The following is a 16,454-nucleotide window of genomic DNA, read 5'->3' as shown; positions in this document are numbered from 1 at the left end:
TCTCAATCTTTCCAAAAGACAACTGAATTAAAAAAAAACAAAACAACAAAAGAACACTTCCAAAAGACATCTCCATCTAATTTAACTAATTGATTAGTTGTCTGCCATTAACATGATAGAGTTTAGTTTTTCTTGGTATTTAACAATATACATATAATGACAAGTTTTTCTTTCTCACACAAAGCCCACCCCAATCTATCCTTGCAACAGAGTCATAGTCTTCGACTATGTGTTTGAACCATACAGTGCAGACTCAATTTCAGGGAGTTTCCAAGCATTTTCAAGCATAACTCCAACAGAAATTAATTGACAGCCACAAAATCAACATCAACTATCAGTTCGCACATTGTCAAGATTTGAGTTTATATGAACAATGGAAACTCAGTTCCCAGGTATCAATGGGTAACACCAGTGCACTTTTTTTGTATCGAATTTGTTATCCAACAGGTTTCTCAACAAAGTCTCTTCCTCACACAGCTAGTATGGAAGAAGAGTTAGCTTTCTTTCAGGACTGTTGCAGAAATAAAATTTAGCACAAAGCAGCACGAGAAACGGTTGACTTCTGATCATGCTTGCTAAGCTACAGAAGAAAAACATTGGTGTGGGTGTAAAAGATACATATACGTATTTGACAGAACATTGACACTAGGAGGGCAAAAGTATTAGTGAGCAATGAATTAAGATTAGTTATGAAAGTCTTCCTGGGGCATGCTTAGGATCAAGCCATGTTGAAACCACTAAGACAGATTAATCACTCCTGGGTCTGTGTCCAGCCTCTGAGTGAGTAAGTGTTCATCTCGCATCAAGGTGAGACCTGCATATACAACAACTGCTCTCTCTACAGTCTTCGTTTCGCCCTTAGAAGGGCCCTGAGGACACAGCTCAGGTCTCCATCTGGGTGACTGGGCACCCAGTCTCTCACAGCGTTGTTCAAAGACCAAATCTACTACCAAGACGACGTAGCCTCAGCATCCTAATTTGATACCGCTTCTGCCAGTTAATGGGAAACGAAAAACATTGCCGATACTTAATATTTGTCCTTTCATGAATGCCAGCTGCTCTGAAAACAGAGAGCTTACTGGTAGTTGCGCAGGAAGTAAAACAGTTATTAATTAATAAAGCAGAATGTCTTGACAGCACTTCATCAGAACTACTAAATCCAAAAGATCCTTAGCAAAGCTCACAGTGATCTGAAAAGCTCTGGAAACCAGTCACGCTATATAAAATCAATCCTTATCACTATGCATAAACATCTGTTTACTTGTAGAGAGAGAAATATTTAACATTAATCTCCTTTAAACCCTCAACACTTCCAAATCTATAAGATCAGGGATAATTGCTAAAGACAACTAATGAAAGTCAAGACTCAGAATCTTCACTTAGATAGCTCCTCTGCTTTGTAATGCCACATTTTGTCCGAGATTTCCTAAACAGAAGCATTATTCAGAATTCAACACCATGCATGCCAGTGAACAATCGTGCAAATAATGGAACAAAAATAAATTATATTTTGCCACTGCAATTATTCATCCAGAAGCCATTGTTCCACATAGCTTGAAGATACAAGAACAAAGTTTCCCAACAGGACCTGACTTTCATTTGAGCTCCCTGGTTGCTACCATAAAATAAGCTAATATAGTAGTAATTATACAGTGTATATTTTAACAGCAGTATATTCCTTGCCATCTGCAACAGGCATGCAATGCTAAAGAAGTGTAATTTTGTACTGGTACATGCAGATTCTCATTCTAAACTAGAATGATATAACAACTAATTCCATAAAACTATTTATATTTTTAACTTGGTTTGCTGAACCAGCAAAAATTGTTGGCAATATAAAGTACTACCTTTGCCCAGAAAGTCTCTCAGAATATGTAGGGTTTACAAATCACCAGGTAGCATGATCAGTTAAATATCTTTTTATGGTCACTAAAATCCCATTAAAAAAAAAAAAAGAAAATCAATTTAAAGTCTTGCCGTTTAGCCAAAGCTACCCCAGGACACCACTCCACACAACATTCAAAGCTCAGGCTTGTTTAACTTTTGTGTCTCCTTGGAACAGTGTTCACCAATGGCAGTCACCCCAAGCCTTCCACTTCATATACTAAGCAAAAACACATTGTTATACATTAAGTAGCTTTGGGAAGGAAAGAAAGAGCGCTCTCATAACTGCAAATGCAATTCCCTAAAATACAGCATTGAACATGATACAGAAAATTTTGAAAAAAACATACTACTAAATTGATGACACAAAGAAAGCGCTGTACTATCAGCCGTAGAAAACCTCTTTGCATAAACAACCTTACAATAGACATTTGTTCTCTACTCAAAGGCCACTTTACTATATTTCGCAATACTTTTTCTTTTACTAGCTGCCTTATAAAGGTCTATAATGTGATTTGACAAGGCTGTCCATGTAGAAAAAAATGATACAACTACTTACTAAAAGTTGAAATTTACAGAAAAAACATTAAAGTTAAAAAAGCGAAAACCTCAACAGTCCACTTTCAACTTCAGATAGATTATTTTGTTAAAGAAATTTTGTGAATTATTAAAGTTGATGTCAGTCATAACTTCAAGACTACTGTGAGGGTCAGACAGGAGACATAAACGCATATAAAGTATGCAAACAAACTCAATTTCAGTACACCTAAACACTTAGTCCAATGCGTTATGAAAGTATGCAGCATGTACTAGAAACCTGCAATACAGTTTTTGTGCACATTATATTGAATTTAAGATATTAAAATAAAATACAAAAAGAAAAAAAGAAAAACAGTTTATTTCAGAGGTTGGAAAAGTACAAGATATAGGCTGATACCTGTTCAGTCATGATGATTTCAGCCATCTCTTTTTACTCAGTTGATTCATATCACGTTTATGCTTACACAAATAATCTGAAAATGCATGTAAATTATTACAGCTTTGTCATCTGCTGTTATCTAGTTACTACTCTTAGTAGGGTATTCAATTTTGTTTTTATAAAACTGACCAAAAAGATAAAGGTTTGGACCCTAAAATACACTGTAACAAATACCTACTTACCTATACAAAGTATGCAAAACTCTCAAAAAACAGCAGCTAAACAAAGTCACAGAGCTAAATTTTGACCAAAAAGCCTAAGAGTTTCAAAAATCTTCAGAAGTCATCTCGGAGACAAACATCAAAGAGTGATGGCTGTCAGGCACCACCTTACAGCTTCCGCACACAGATATCATATTATTATGTACCATATTATTAGCAGTCCAAGACTGGTCCTCTGACTACTTGAAATGGCTTGCAGCTGAGTAACGCAGCGTATGCTACAGCTTGGAAACACTTCCTACGTAGAGATATCCTACCCAGAGGCTGCAGTACAGACGAGACTGAAGAAGAGACTCTATCTGATCGCAATACTAAAGCCTGTGCTCGCAACATACTGCTGCTAGAAATACTGTTGCTAGATGTCAACTGCAATCCTATCAAAAGTATGATCACCTGAACAAAGCATTTTAGAGACCTTTTTTTGTGCTGAGATTTAAGGGCCTGTAACAAAATGTCCTTAAATACAGCTGTTCTAATCCATTTTCAGTGTGTTCCACAATTGAAACATCCCATCTTTGGGGCCTATCAAGTTGTGTCCTATAAGAATATATACACACAAAACACTGCAAGTGACATCAGTCTCTCTTTTCTTACATCGTGCAGTTATACAAAATCATCACATACTGTTTTGCTGCTGTTCTTCTAAGACACCTCAGTTCTCCCAAGAATAATTGCAAAGCGGAAAAACTTTTCATCACACATCTGTACCTCTCTGTATTTTTCACTAGACCTTCAGCAACACATCTGCTGAGAAAACAGAAGTGGTTGTTGAAGAGATTGTGGCTCAGTAACTCAGGAAGAACTTTAATAATGACTTTGAATTGCTTAAGTCTTTCACTGGATTGATGAAGTTTCTGGAGCCCAGCTGCAGCAAGCTGGCAGTCATAAACTCTCCATACACTGCAAACTAAGTATCTGACTATTTTATGCCTGTTCCTAAGTATGTGAAAGCTGGAGGCAAAGCCTGTCATTTTACAGCTCAGTACTTGCTTCTTTCCTTATGTCCTCTAACAAAGGTACTAGTGTAAGGCCAAATAAGAACAGAACTCCCTGGAGATGCCTGCTGTGAGACACGTCATAGCATTTCTTCAAGAAATTTCAAAACAATAGCTTAAGGGCAAGTTTTTCCATTAGAAATCAAGCTATTTTGAAAGAGTCAATATTTATAATAAAGGCCACAGTAAAACAGATGAATTGAATTACTGACTTTTCAATCCAAATGTACAATACTTGAAGTTCAAAATACTTTCCAAAATTTCAAATTTATTGTCTGTGAAGACAAACAAAACTCAAGTTTTCTTTCTTGTTACATCAAGCAAATACATCTTTATGTTAATTTAATGTGGACTTTATGGCATGTAAATACAACTATAACAGGACAGACAAGTCTGATATTTTTTTTTTCTTTCCATACACACAATAAAACTAAATAAAATGTAAATAGTTTACCTAAGCAAGACCATAATCCTGACTGTATTACCCATATCTCCTCTTCTCTTCGCCATATTCCCTTGCTGAATTGTTCAAAGTTTCTTTAGAACATTTCAACAGTTATATAGTGCTATCAGAATAACACTATTCTTATGCTACTCATAATATAAAAGTACTTCAGAGTTACACCTGGATGAAAGGAAAAGAATGTAGTGTTCCTTTTCTAGCTACATGTCGTGCTATCACCAGGCATTTACTTGTGTCTGGTAATCACTGCATAATAATAACCATCAAATGGCAGCTTTTCTCCTACACAGTGACTACTTACCAATTTCAAAATCACCTGCCTTGTACTACTGAAAACTTCTAGCTTTCTGAAACATGCTTCCTGAACTGCTTCTCCACCAAAATAAGTGTATTTATACATCTTGTATTTCAGTTACTGACCATTTCATAATACGCATACAGGTTTTAGAAACTTGTCCTACTAAAACAAGAAATCTGAGACATGACAGGATTCCCATTTATCATAACAGACAATCCAATTCACAGCAACAACAGCATTAATTGTACAAACCTAAGCAATAGGAGAAATTTTGTGACAATTATAAATAAGCTTCATGGAAGAAAAGAGAGGAGCTTGACTTTTAACAAAAGCAAAAGAAAAAGGCATTTACAATCTTAAGTGAGAACTTTCTGTGTGGATAAAGTAGAACTTAAAATTTGTGAACATGGCCTTTGATTAGGAAAAGGACTCTTCCTTGTATACTACCGATAGGAATAGCCAGAAGTTCATCACTGACCTAAATAAGGTTCATTATGGATCCCTAAATAAGGATGGATTTAAAAACATGTTGAATCATTGGAGACCTACTTCTTACTAGAACAGCTTCAGAGCCATAAATGAAACCCAACGCATGTACTATTGGGGCATGCACAGAGGATGTGATATCACATGTTGTATTTATTGCTCTACTTTTGATGCAAAGTATTTGATACAAAGATGGAAGGACACACACCTGAACTACCTCAGTATTTTTTTAATATATGTTTAATCCTTCAACACGGCACACAAACACAAAAAACACCACCTGTGCCTTCATAGAGATTGCATCAGAAATGAATACTGGATTTTTTTTGAAATCTGTATTTTTGAAACAAAGGCAAAATTTAGATATAAAGAACAAATATTAAGGTACAATAAAGCTACCGTAACTACCAGACATATGAGAGTTTTAAACAGATATTGGCACAGAGTACTGTACTGCAGGAAAAATTTTTGATGTTTGATTGGATCCATGTGACATTACAAATATCCTAGTGAACTTAAAAGCTGATAAGCTTTGTATGGCTCTCAAACACCCCAGAACTCCTCCAGGAAATCCGTTACCAGAAAGAGCAATGTATCCTTAAACAGGGTTGTAAGAATCCTAGGGAGGTTCATGAAATTTACTTCTATTGTTGAGTGAAAAAAGTTACTGTCTTCCCCTTTAAGAAACCAGAGATAGAATAAAATGACCAAATATTAGTTTCCCACCATCACAAAAAAATGCTTGCATGGAACTTCATCTGAGCAAGCCTAAAATCAAAATTAAATACTCCTTACAGTAGGACTACATTTTGTAATTAGTGGTGCACAGCATAACGAAAGCATGGCTTTCTACCGCAAAGGTACCACCAGAGACAGTTACAACTATTAATAACATCAATACTGTAATAGAGCCATATTGTATCACGATCATTACGAGTGAAAATAAGACCTAGTACACTTCAGAGGCTGACTTTTATTGTAGGGATAAAACTCCTTACCTTGAAAAGACTGTTTGGCTCTGTCCACTAGTTCTTGAATTGGATAACTTGCTAGATCTCCTCTGGCATGCTTAGTTTTGCAGTAGGTGCATGCATTGAGACACCTGTTTAGAAAAAGAAAATACTCAGTTTCTAGCCAAGAAAGCCTTTATATGCACAACTATATTTATTAAGTACATCTGGAAAAATGACCTTTTATATCTATGACCAGAAGATAGTAGTATTCTGTTTTAAAATCAGTAGTTTGAAAAGTGTTTTGTCCTCCTACTCTCTTAAAGTATCTTTCACATCTATATAAAAGGCTGAAAAAAACAATCAGTGGAAACCACATACAAAATCCAAGAGTGGGAATTTACATATTTTACAGAAAGCTATAACAGGTTAATAATTGTTCACTACTAAAGTTGCATCTCCAGGCTTCCAATCCCGCTATTACATAAAAAAAATCCAACCTGAACAAGGAAATAAAGGAAAGAAGACCTGGAAGACTAAAAGTAGATTTTAAAAATAGTGCGTATTCTTGAAGACACATTTGAGTTAATTTTTCCTTCTTTCATTTGGCTTGTATAAACAAAACAAATAATATAATGAAGACAGAATCACCAACTAGGAAGACAGCTTGGCACGAAAGATTGGGGAGTTAATGAAAAACTCCCATAAGAAACTGAAGGAAAAATGTGAATGCTTTTAATTTACCTGACAACGTAGTAAAGACAGACTAATTCAAAGTAAAAGGATGGAAAGATCAAAACAAACAAACAAAAACTACCACTAGTCGCAGGTTTTTCTTGGATTAGCCATTGGATCCTAGTAGTGCCACGAACGTAATAAGCAGAACGTTAAAAAGAGTTTGTTGAACTTTTTTTCCCCTTCCCCCTTTCTAAAGCTGATATTGCCCCATATTTTTTTATAGGTTCAAGCATTTAAACCTCTAAAAAACGCACAAAACTAAAAAACCCAATTATAAATATTTCTCTTGTTCATGGTTACTAGAACATCATAAATGCTCTCCATTTTCACAATCAAAAAGCCACAGCTTCAATATTATACAACATTCGGGTGCCAGAAAAGGCTAGCACTCAAACTACAGGAGTATTACCATAGAACCTTCAAAACAATAATGAAAAGGCAAGGATAGCACCAAGTGGTTTCTGAAGAAGTCACCAGCTACAAGACGGTGTTTACTACTTGAATATATCTTGTCTTCTATGACAATGTTTGACAGCTCCATGACTAGGTAATTACTGCTTTGCAACCTCTAAAGGTTTTCCTTCACAAAGATTCCCCCCACGTTAGTTACACCTTGTTTGCACAAGCAGTGGATCAGGCAGTGCAGAACATTGCACAGAACGTTTTCTCAGGTGCCCTCCTGCCTCTGCACATCACCTTGGCCCTGAGACCTTCTCCATCAACCGAATCTTACTTTCTGCCAGCAGACACCTAGATAGCTCATGATTCTCTCTGCTAGGCTGGACGTTGTAAATTGTGTATCATCTTATTTATGTATATTATTTTTCCTGCCTGTCAGATCGAAACATCAGATTTTTGCATCCATTTTAGATCAGAAAACTAAGACACTGCTTAACCGCAGCAATGAGACTGTTCTATTAAGAACTAAAAATGTACATGAAACAAGCTGCCACTCAGTAAAATATACAATCATCTATTAAAAACAGAGAAAAAAAGACCTAAATCTGAACGTTTACAACCTGCTCCAAATAATCAATTCACCCAAAGACTACTTATTCATCAGATGTGAAATCATTTTTACATATCTCACCTTTCTTCTGCAAATCAAAAGCCTTTCATTGTGCAAGATCAAAAGCATGCTTAAAAGAGAAGCATTTGAAATCAAGAAAGTATAAGCAGATAATTGGTTTATACTTACTCTGTGTAACCTATTTAGCAAAATAAAATGTTCCCTACTTGGTCAATGGCCACCTAAAGTACACCACAAAGGGCTTGCCCTCACAGCCCAGGGGTACTAATTTCTCTCCCTGCTTCCCACCTGTGACTCTTTCAAACTCCTTCAGTTCCTCCAGGGTTGCAAAGTATGTCTCCCTCTTTTTTTTTCTTCTTTTTCTTTCTTTTTTGTTTGTTTTTTTTTTTATTTGTTTGTTTTGGTTGTTTTTAAAGCACAACTCTCCATTCAACCCAACACTTCATTTCTAAACAGGCTCCCATCCAGTCAGCCCACTTGTCACACCTCTTTCCCCTCCACCTCGCTCACTAAGGTAAGCCAGCTTTCTTCCACACAGCTACCCAAAAGCAGCACCGTGGATCGGCGACGCATATTGTCACATCCTAAAGAGCGATATTAAACTTGCCTTCGTAGCCTGGTGTGGCGTGTCGGTGGGGGCCAACAGCCAGGCTCCTTCCCCCTCAGCGGGACAGGGGTGGCAGGCAGGCAGAAGGGGGACCAGGGAGCTAGCTCATGGGTCAGGTAGAGGGGAGGTCACCTACCAACTACCGGCAAACCAGACTCAACTCAGGGAAAATTAACATATCACCAGCCAAAATAAAATCTTAATTACAAATTAAATGCCAAAAATGACAAACACTTAACCAAAGCCTTTCCTTCCCTTTTTCCCAGGCTTAACTTCACTCCTTCACTCCAGAGTCTTCCCCGCACGACCCACCCCAGCCGGCTGGAGCTGGCTGGAACCAGCTGTGACCGGCACAGGGCAGCCCCGGCCTCTCCTCTCAGGGGCCCCTGCAGCCCCCGCCGCCAGCACCCCATACACAGGGCTGCAAAGCGCTAAAAGAAAATGCCGGGATGGCAAAATACCACAGGGGAACTCCTAGACCTTCACAAGGGCACCTCACAGGCAGTACGGGCAAAGCCCATGTTATAGTCATTGCCCAGCTCGTAAGACCGCTAACGCAAGATGGTGGCCACCGCGCCGCAGCAGCTGAGGGACCCAGCAGGAGCATTAAAAGTCAGCCTTTGCCACGGCTCTTCCAGAGGTGCAGATGGAAACCCTCCATCCTCCTCATCTTCATGAGGAGAGAGCAAAGGGAGGAGTAAAGAAAAAGTAATTACTCGTCATATATAGGTTGACCCACAGATTTTGGTTTGGGGCGGAGCAGGGGGGAATGTTAGATTTTGTTTGGTTGGTTGAGTTTTTTTTTTTTAGTTCTGAAGGGGTTTTTTGTTTTCAATTTTGCTTTCATTTCAAGGAAACATAAAATTAGTTTCATAGTGGACATGTCTGCTCTTTTACAACCAGCACACAAAGGTATGGTTTACATTGATGATATTCCTACCAATCTTTGTTTTCGCCAAAGGAAATAACGTTAACAGCTATTTTGTCAATTTTCTCAGGTCACCAAGAAGAGATTTAACTTGCAACAATCCTGCCCCATGACCCCAAGGTTACTTTAACACCGGCCCTTTTACTGACAAAAGAGAATTTTGTCAGCCATCAGTAACAAAGGAATGCATCAAGATTTTATTTCTTGGGATGAAGTAAATTTATTAAACTCAAATTTAAGCTAGGATTTGGGAAAAAAAAAATAACACCACCAACTTTTACAATTCACTTCAATTTGCAAAGTCTGACTTATTACAAATTTGGTGTAGAAGTTCAAGTTTCAATGAAAAGTTTATTGCCAATTATTTGTCATCTTGAACTGTAACCTTGCATGAAAACAATGCTTTTTGTAGAACTTCTTCAAGATGTGTCACTTCATCATAAGATTGACAAAAACTAAAACTTTTCTAAGTTGTTTAAAAGAAACTTCTGAATTTATTCCTGTGTAATAGACCTAAATAGAGCCAAAATCTAAACTAGTATTGATGTACAGTAAAAAAGATTATTTATGCTATTTCCATAGAATTTTTCTGTTTCCTTATCACACAAGTTCACGTCTAGTGTATTTATAAAAAATAGCACGTTCCCTCTTCTTCTCTTCTCCTTATATTATATGCATAAATCATACATATTTCTCACTATGTATTTTGCTTTGTATTTGGGTAGTAGTATTTGAAAAGCTCTACAGCAAGAGTACGAAATAGTAAGAGTACTAAGCAACAGTACTAAATACTGAAATTATTAATTTCCGAACCTTAAGGATAAGTTCCTTTCCTAACAAAGCCTAGTTTCTAGTAAACTAGTTTCACCTGCATCTTCAGAGTTGCTTTCTGGGCAAATATTCTTCAGAAAAAGTCCTTGGCTACCTGAAAAAATTTGGTAACAGCAGTTTTTCTCTGGTACTGCAATAAACTTGGTCACAAGGAGAGAATGGAAATGTGCAGCAAGAAGCAGGAAGAAAGAAGGGGAAGCTATTCTCCAAATATTCACAGCATTACGTGGGATTGTTTCCAAGAGCTTCATTATTATGGTCTTGAAGTACAGCTTCAGGGGGTTTGTTGATTTATTTTGGGGTAGGAGCTGAAAGTTAGGATTTGGAGGCAGACTTTTTTTCAAGTTTTGCTGCACCAACTAACTTATTCCTAATATAAAATAAAAATATTGTGGAATGCCTAAATAATTTAGGGTTTGTTTTTTTTTTTTTCTTTTTGGCACTTAAAGAGATCACATAACAAAACCAAACAGACTTTGATGTAACATAGGAAAGGATCAATTTTAGAAAGCAAACCAAAAAAGACAAAGCTTTAATATCCTATTTGTACCATATCTGTTAATTCCAACTTAGGGAAAAAAATGATCTTTTGGGCTACAGCTGACCAATAAAAGGATGCAGATTTCAAATACTTGTAAAAATGCTGAACTAACCACTTTTCACAGATTTGCAAATTATCCACTCTTGAAAATATAAATTTAAAACATACCATAAGTATAATGAAGTATCTGTAGGGTTTTTTTTCCCTAGTAAGCCAAGTTTCCAGCATAACAAATTATTCATACGTCCATGCTGCCACATACTCAGACCACAGACAATCAAGTGGAAAAAGGCTGTCGGGAACTCTGAGAATCTGAGCACTGCCTCTTACTGAGTGGCATTCACCTGCAAGTGGACCATCTAAAACCAGCCCAGTAGGTAAAGCTCTCCTTAAAAATCAGCCTTTATGACAGCTAAAGCTCAGCTATATGGGACGAAAAAGCCAACATGCTAGTAGTTGCAAAGGAGCATTTTGCTTTGTGTTAAACTGGAAGCCTTCTTCAAGCATTTAAAGTTGGCTTTGTAAATGTTAGTTTGTATTAATACAGGTCAACCTTTTTTGCAAAAAGAAATTACAGATGTTTATAGAAACAATTACTAATGGTCATCGTGTTTGCAATTACCAACATGTTTTGGATAAACTCTGTAGTGATTCCAGAACAAAAACCAGTAAGTCCTGGTTTTCCAACATACTAAACTGATTAAGGTACTTCGAATTATTAACCTTTTGCTTTGAATTATTAACCTTTAATCAGCTCCGTGCCCAATACAGAGAACTATTTCACAGCAAGGTAAAATATTATCCACAGATAAATTACTACCATGTGGCTAATTAAAGCCTTTTTGAACATGTTACCAAACTGAACGTCATCAACACTTTGGTCCAGTGCCTGAAATTTTATTGTAGACATACAAAAGAGTGGTCTCACATTGTTCAGCTAGTATGTGCTCATGTTGTGCATTAGACTAAGCAGACTCTTCGTTTTCAAAACAGGAATATTCCTCATAAGACATACACTTAACATGAAAGGCTGCCCCTTACAGATGGAACTAATTATGAGTAAGAATACTCATGACACAGCAGACAAATAAAGACTTTCCTTCAGTGGGACTAATCAGTGGATTTCAGCAGCAGATGAGAATGAGAGTACAGACATGAGGAGCAAAATCCTGCTTCCTCTTAATGGGACTTGTGCCACTAAGTTTAGTGAAGACAGGGTTCCACCCTCAGATATGAAAAGTATAAAACATCTTTCATTCAAGGATCAGAGAACAGCTCAGTTACAGACTGCGATGTGCCATTAGTGTGCTAGTCACTCACATTTAATGTGATTGACCAAGCCCAGACATCTGCGAGCAAGATGGGAGAGCTGAATAGCTGCAACAGGGTCATATGACAGAAGATCCCTGCTGCTCTGCAGGTGGTTAATTTTGGGGAAGGGGGATGGTATTGCCCCCTTAATTTCCTGAATAATCTAGTAAATTCTTGCTTGGTATCAACCTAATGAGCTGGTCAAAAAAAACCAACAACAACAACAAAAAAAAAAAAACCAAAAAAACACCAAAAAACACCAAACAAAAAAACCCACAACCAAAACGCAGTCCTAAGGTGGTCTTCTCCCAAATTAGAAATTTGCAGAAATGAAGTAAAATATCGTTAATCACAATTTAGTCTAAACACTAATATCTGCCCTTATGAGATCTGACTAGTTATACAAAGTCAAGGTTTTATGAAGTTTTCCCGCATTAAAAAAAAAAAAAAAAAAATCTGCCAGTAGTGCAGTGCCCCTAACATCACTGGAACATCACATCAGTACGAATATAGAAAGATTGCTCATGCCAGTCACCCGCACCATCTCTCTGCACCTACCGTCGGACTTCCTTAGAAGGCCTCAATAATTCCAGCCCAAGAATATTTTGTATTAGTAAACTGTGGTTTTCCTGAAAGGGGAGCATGATTTGCTTGTTTCAAAATACAGTTTACAGAAGTGAGTTAGGCTTTTGTAAGACACTTTTAGAGTTTCTATCAAATGTAATTTAGATAAAAGTGCTCTGTAGTGGGAGTAAAGAGAAAACTCCCTTTACAGGCTTGACTGAGCAAAAGAAATACCAGAAATACATATTCCCAGCAGACAAAAAGGAGATGGATACTAGTCATAACTTACTAAACAAGAGCTAGTAGAGTTCTACAAATATTTTTCTCCTTAGGCTACAAAGTTTTGTAAACCTAACACCAGCATTTATACTATATTTATAGTTAAATATCATACTATATTCATAGAGTTAAATGCTGTGAATATTTCTTAGTATTTCACCTCCATAAATGCTACTTTGTATTTCCAAAATTTCTAAATCCTGTCGAACTTAACTGCAATGGATCAGGAAAAAGAGTAGTTTACAAAAAAGAAAACATGCTTAACATGTCTGACTTGTTTTCAGGAAACTCTTCTGTTGCTTGAAGTTTGCACAATAAAGCTTTTCAAGTCACTATGACAGGGAAAATAATTTCCTGTAAAAATTCGGGGCATGGGAGGTTGTTTTCACTTTAAAAAGAGTCAGGATTTAAAATACTTTTGAAACAGTGGCAAGCTATGTCTCATCAAGGCTAATTAGTTAAGCAGCAAACCACACTATTACAGAAATACCGTTTCTAGTGTCCCAGCTTGTTCAGACTGAGCTTGGACACCAGCCACAGGGTGCTACGTAGCCACACTCAATGTTGCAACATTTTCTATATGATAAAAAGAGGACTTCTCTGAAATCATCTTTGTGGCCAACTGTTTCAGAACCTGCTCTGAAACTGCAATGCCAACTTAAAAAGCCTCTCAAAGAAGTTGTAGCAGAAAATAGGATGAACTTTCAAGAAATGCTATACAGTGTATGGGACTGCACACATTTTTCTCAAAGTAGGATGCAACTACAGGACACTATTTTTTAATTCTGCAACCCACTGCATGCTCAGCAAAATGGGAACAAAGTGCATTGTAACTTTGTCCTTCTGAAGACCTTTGAAGCCAGTGTTTCATTTGGTATAATGTCTCACTAGTTAATAATCAAAAGGAATTTGGAGAGAAGGCAGCTCAGTTAAGTTTGATAAGCTATAATATGATTTAATTTTGTACTTTAAATATTTGCATTTTGTGAAACTGAATTCCTACAGTCAAGTGCAGGTGATTCAAAGGTCACAGCTACGTAGTTATATCATCATACATGCAGCTTGCTCACTTTAAGGCCAATGATTCAATATCAGCAAAATCAAGTGCATCAATAGCAATTTTTAGTGTTTGTCTAAAGAACTTCTTGATTAATTATTCTGCCCACACAGTTCTGCAATTGTTTGAATTAATTAATTCAGGCATTCTAAATTGATATTACAAGGTAAAATGTTCCACTGCTAAGCTGCATAGATCTGTGCTCCCCACCCTGACCTGAAATGGTGCATGGCTAGATACTTAGTGGAAACTGCAGTGATTTTTTTCTCTGCAATCCAACCTAAAGCTCTATGATTCACAAAGACATAAATTATTTTAAAAGCATTTCCAAATAGCTGTTTCGCTATGCAGACCATAACTTTGGGGGCAGATCATGACAGTCATTAATATCAAGAAAGTGACTCAGCTGAAATAGCACAGGTAGATAAATTAGGTTCTGTGGTTGCACAGAGCAGAAAATGCCACGGCACTGTAACTACAAGTAATCAATTCTTTCAACACTTCATAAAGAGCAACAATATTTGGAAGACGACGACTCCTGGTTTCAGTCAAATAGCAGTAATGAAAGTGGTAGAAATAAAGAGTTATGACAGAAAAACCTTAAATAGAAAAGATACTTTCTTAGAAATCTGCTCACAGCTAATCCCAGAGATGCAGCGGCAGAACACCCCAACATCACTATTTCAGCATACATAAGCAATCGTTATTCTCAGATCCCTCCTAATGAGCAGCAGTGATTGGAAAATGACTTTTGAGGACAGGATTCTTGGAGGCTTGCTTTAATTTATAAAATTTGAGAGAGCTGTGACTTGACAAATGCCTTAGTATTTAAAGCATCAAATAGTATAATTTTATGTAAAAACTCTACTGGGGCCAGATGACTTAGCATAACTTATACAGAATGTGCTGAAAAACTAATTGGGTTAGTAATGGACAATTTCGTAAGCTTTAAAAAAATTCAGCTTTCAAAGTTCTTTAACAAAATACTAAGGATTAAATTAAAACCGTGATTTCTATGTAGACAGGGGGAGATGATGAGCCCATTTAAAATTCTCTTTCAGGAATGAAGTATCTCAGCAGATGTCCACGAGTGGAAGGAGAAGGGTTAGGGGAGTCAAGTGTCTTTCTCTAAGCAATCCACTTCATTTACCATGCATCTTTACAACATTAACAGCTCCTGAATCACCCACACAGAAAACAGGGTTGAAAAGTAGACCGCTGCCTGTGATAAGAGCTATTGTTTTTACTTCCTGAATGGCTTTTGGGACAGACCCTTTTAGAGTGGTGAAATCTCACAGGAAACATTAGGCTGCAGTTAATTCTGTAACATGCAGCAGGTACCACACAGATTCTTGGGATAAAAGGTATTGTTTCTGTACTGGTCAAAACATCCTGGGTAGGGGGGGGAAAAAAAAAAAGTTACATTTCAGCAGCACTGAAACTACTAGGCTTAATTTAGAATTTATCTGAGATTGCCATCAGACCAATTTCCAAAAAAGTATTTGTAAAATGTCTGTGGGAAAGTGGATCTGAATTGTCTGGGTAAAATAATGGAAATAAGTGCATAACAAAAACAAACTCACCATTTATAATCTAGAAAGAATCCCTTCCCAATGATTGTGTCTACACAAAGCTTTCTGCCCCAAAATGTCCTACAGGTTGTGGCAGCAGTAGAAATGTTAAAATGTCCAATGTGGACAAAGATCTAAGCATTATCTCCAATTAATACTATGTTGTAGCTTTTAAATGTTATCTCTGCCTTGTGATAAATTGGTTAGTCTTGCTGAAAAAAAACGTGTATGTGCAGCAATAAAGACAGACATACATGCTTCAAGTACATACTCTTCATTACGTATTACTTCATCAACTTAAAATGAGAGAAGACTGCACATTTCAACATAATTGCCCAATCCTAAATCTGTCTGAGATTTTCCAAGCAATTTAATGGACTGATTTACAGTTATTCTTATGTATGAGAATATTCTTATGTATCAGTCATATCCACTGACTGATTTCTTTTAAAAATAGAAATTTAAGCCAGGGGCCTTATGTCTGCCTTTAAGAGTCTCCAAGGGGGTTTTCAAAAGCAAATTAATCCCCTTTACACAGTTACAGAGCTGAGTCAGTCAGATCATCTTCATGGACATATCTTCCTTATTGCCCACATACCTCTTAAAGAAGATGCAAGTTAAGGTAGGTACTTTTAAATAATTAGGAAAACTAATTTGAATAATTAGGTAAACATTTATAAATTATTTCATTTTCATTATTTTATAATGTTATTGTTTGAAT

At 36.8% G+C, this 16,454-nt stretch overlaps 1 protein-coding gene across 4 annotated transcripts in view; it reads right to left on the bottom strand.

The window, feature by feature from the left end:
- CDKAL1 (CDKAL1 threonylcarbamoyladenosine tRNA methylthiotransferase) overlaps positions 1–16,454 on the bottom strand; it is a 429,338-nt gene that overhangs the window by 231,247 nt on the left and 181,637 nt on the right. For all 4 annotated transcript variants that reach the window (XM_087764738.1, XM_087764716.1, XM_087764726.1 and 1 more), the window contains one exon: positions 6,325–6,428. In XM_087764738.1, coding sequence (XP_087620864.1) covers positions 6,325–6,428 — 104 coding nt within the window. The remainder of the gene's footprint in view (positions 1–6,324; positions 6,429–16,454) is intronic.

This window comes from Nipponia nippon, unplaced genomic scaffold (genome assembly GCF_047370975.1).
Source record: "Nipponia nippon isolate SJK-2023a ecotype South Korea unplaced genomic scaffold, ASM4737097v1 scaffold_1, whole genome shotgun sequence".
NCBI classification, from domain to species: Eukaryota; Metazoa; Chordata; class Aves; order Pelecaniformes; family Threskiornithidae; genus Nipponia; species Nipponia nippon.
This window is presented reverse-complemented; position numbering and strand designations above follow the sequence as displayed.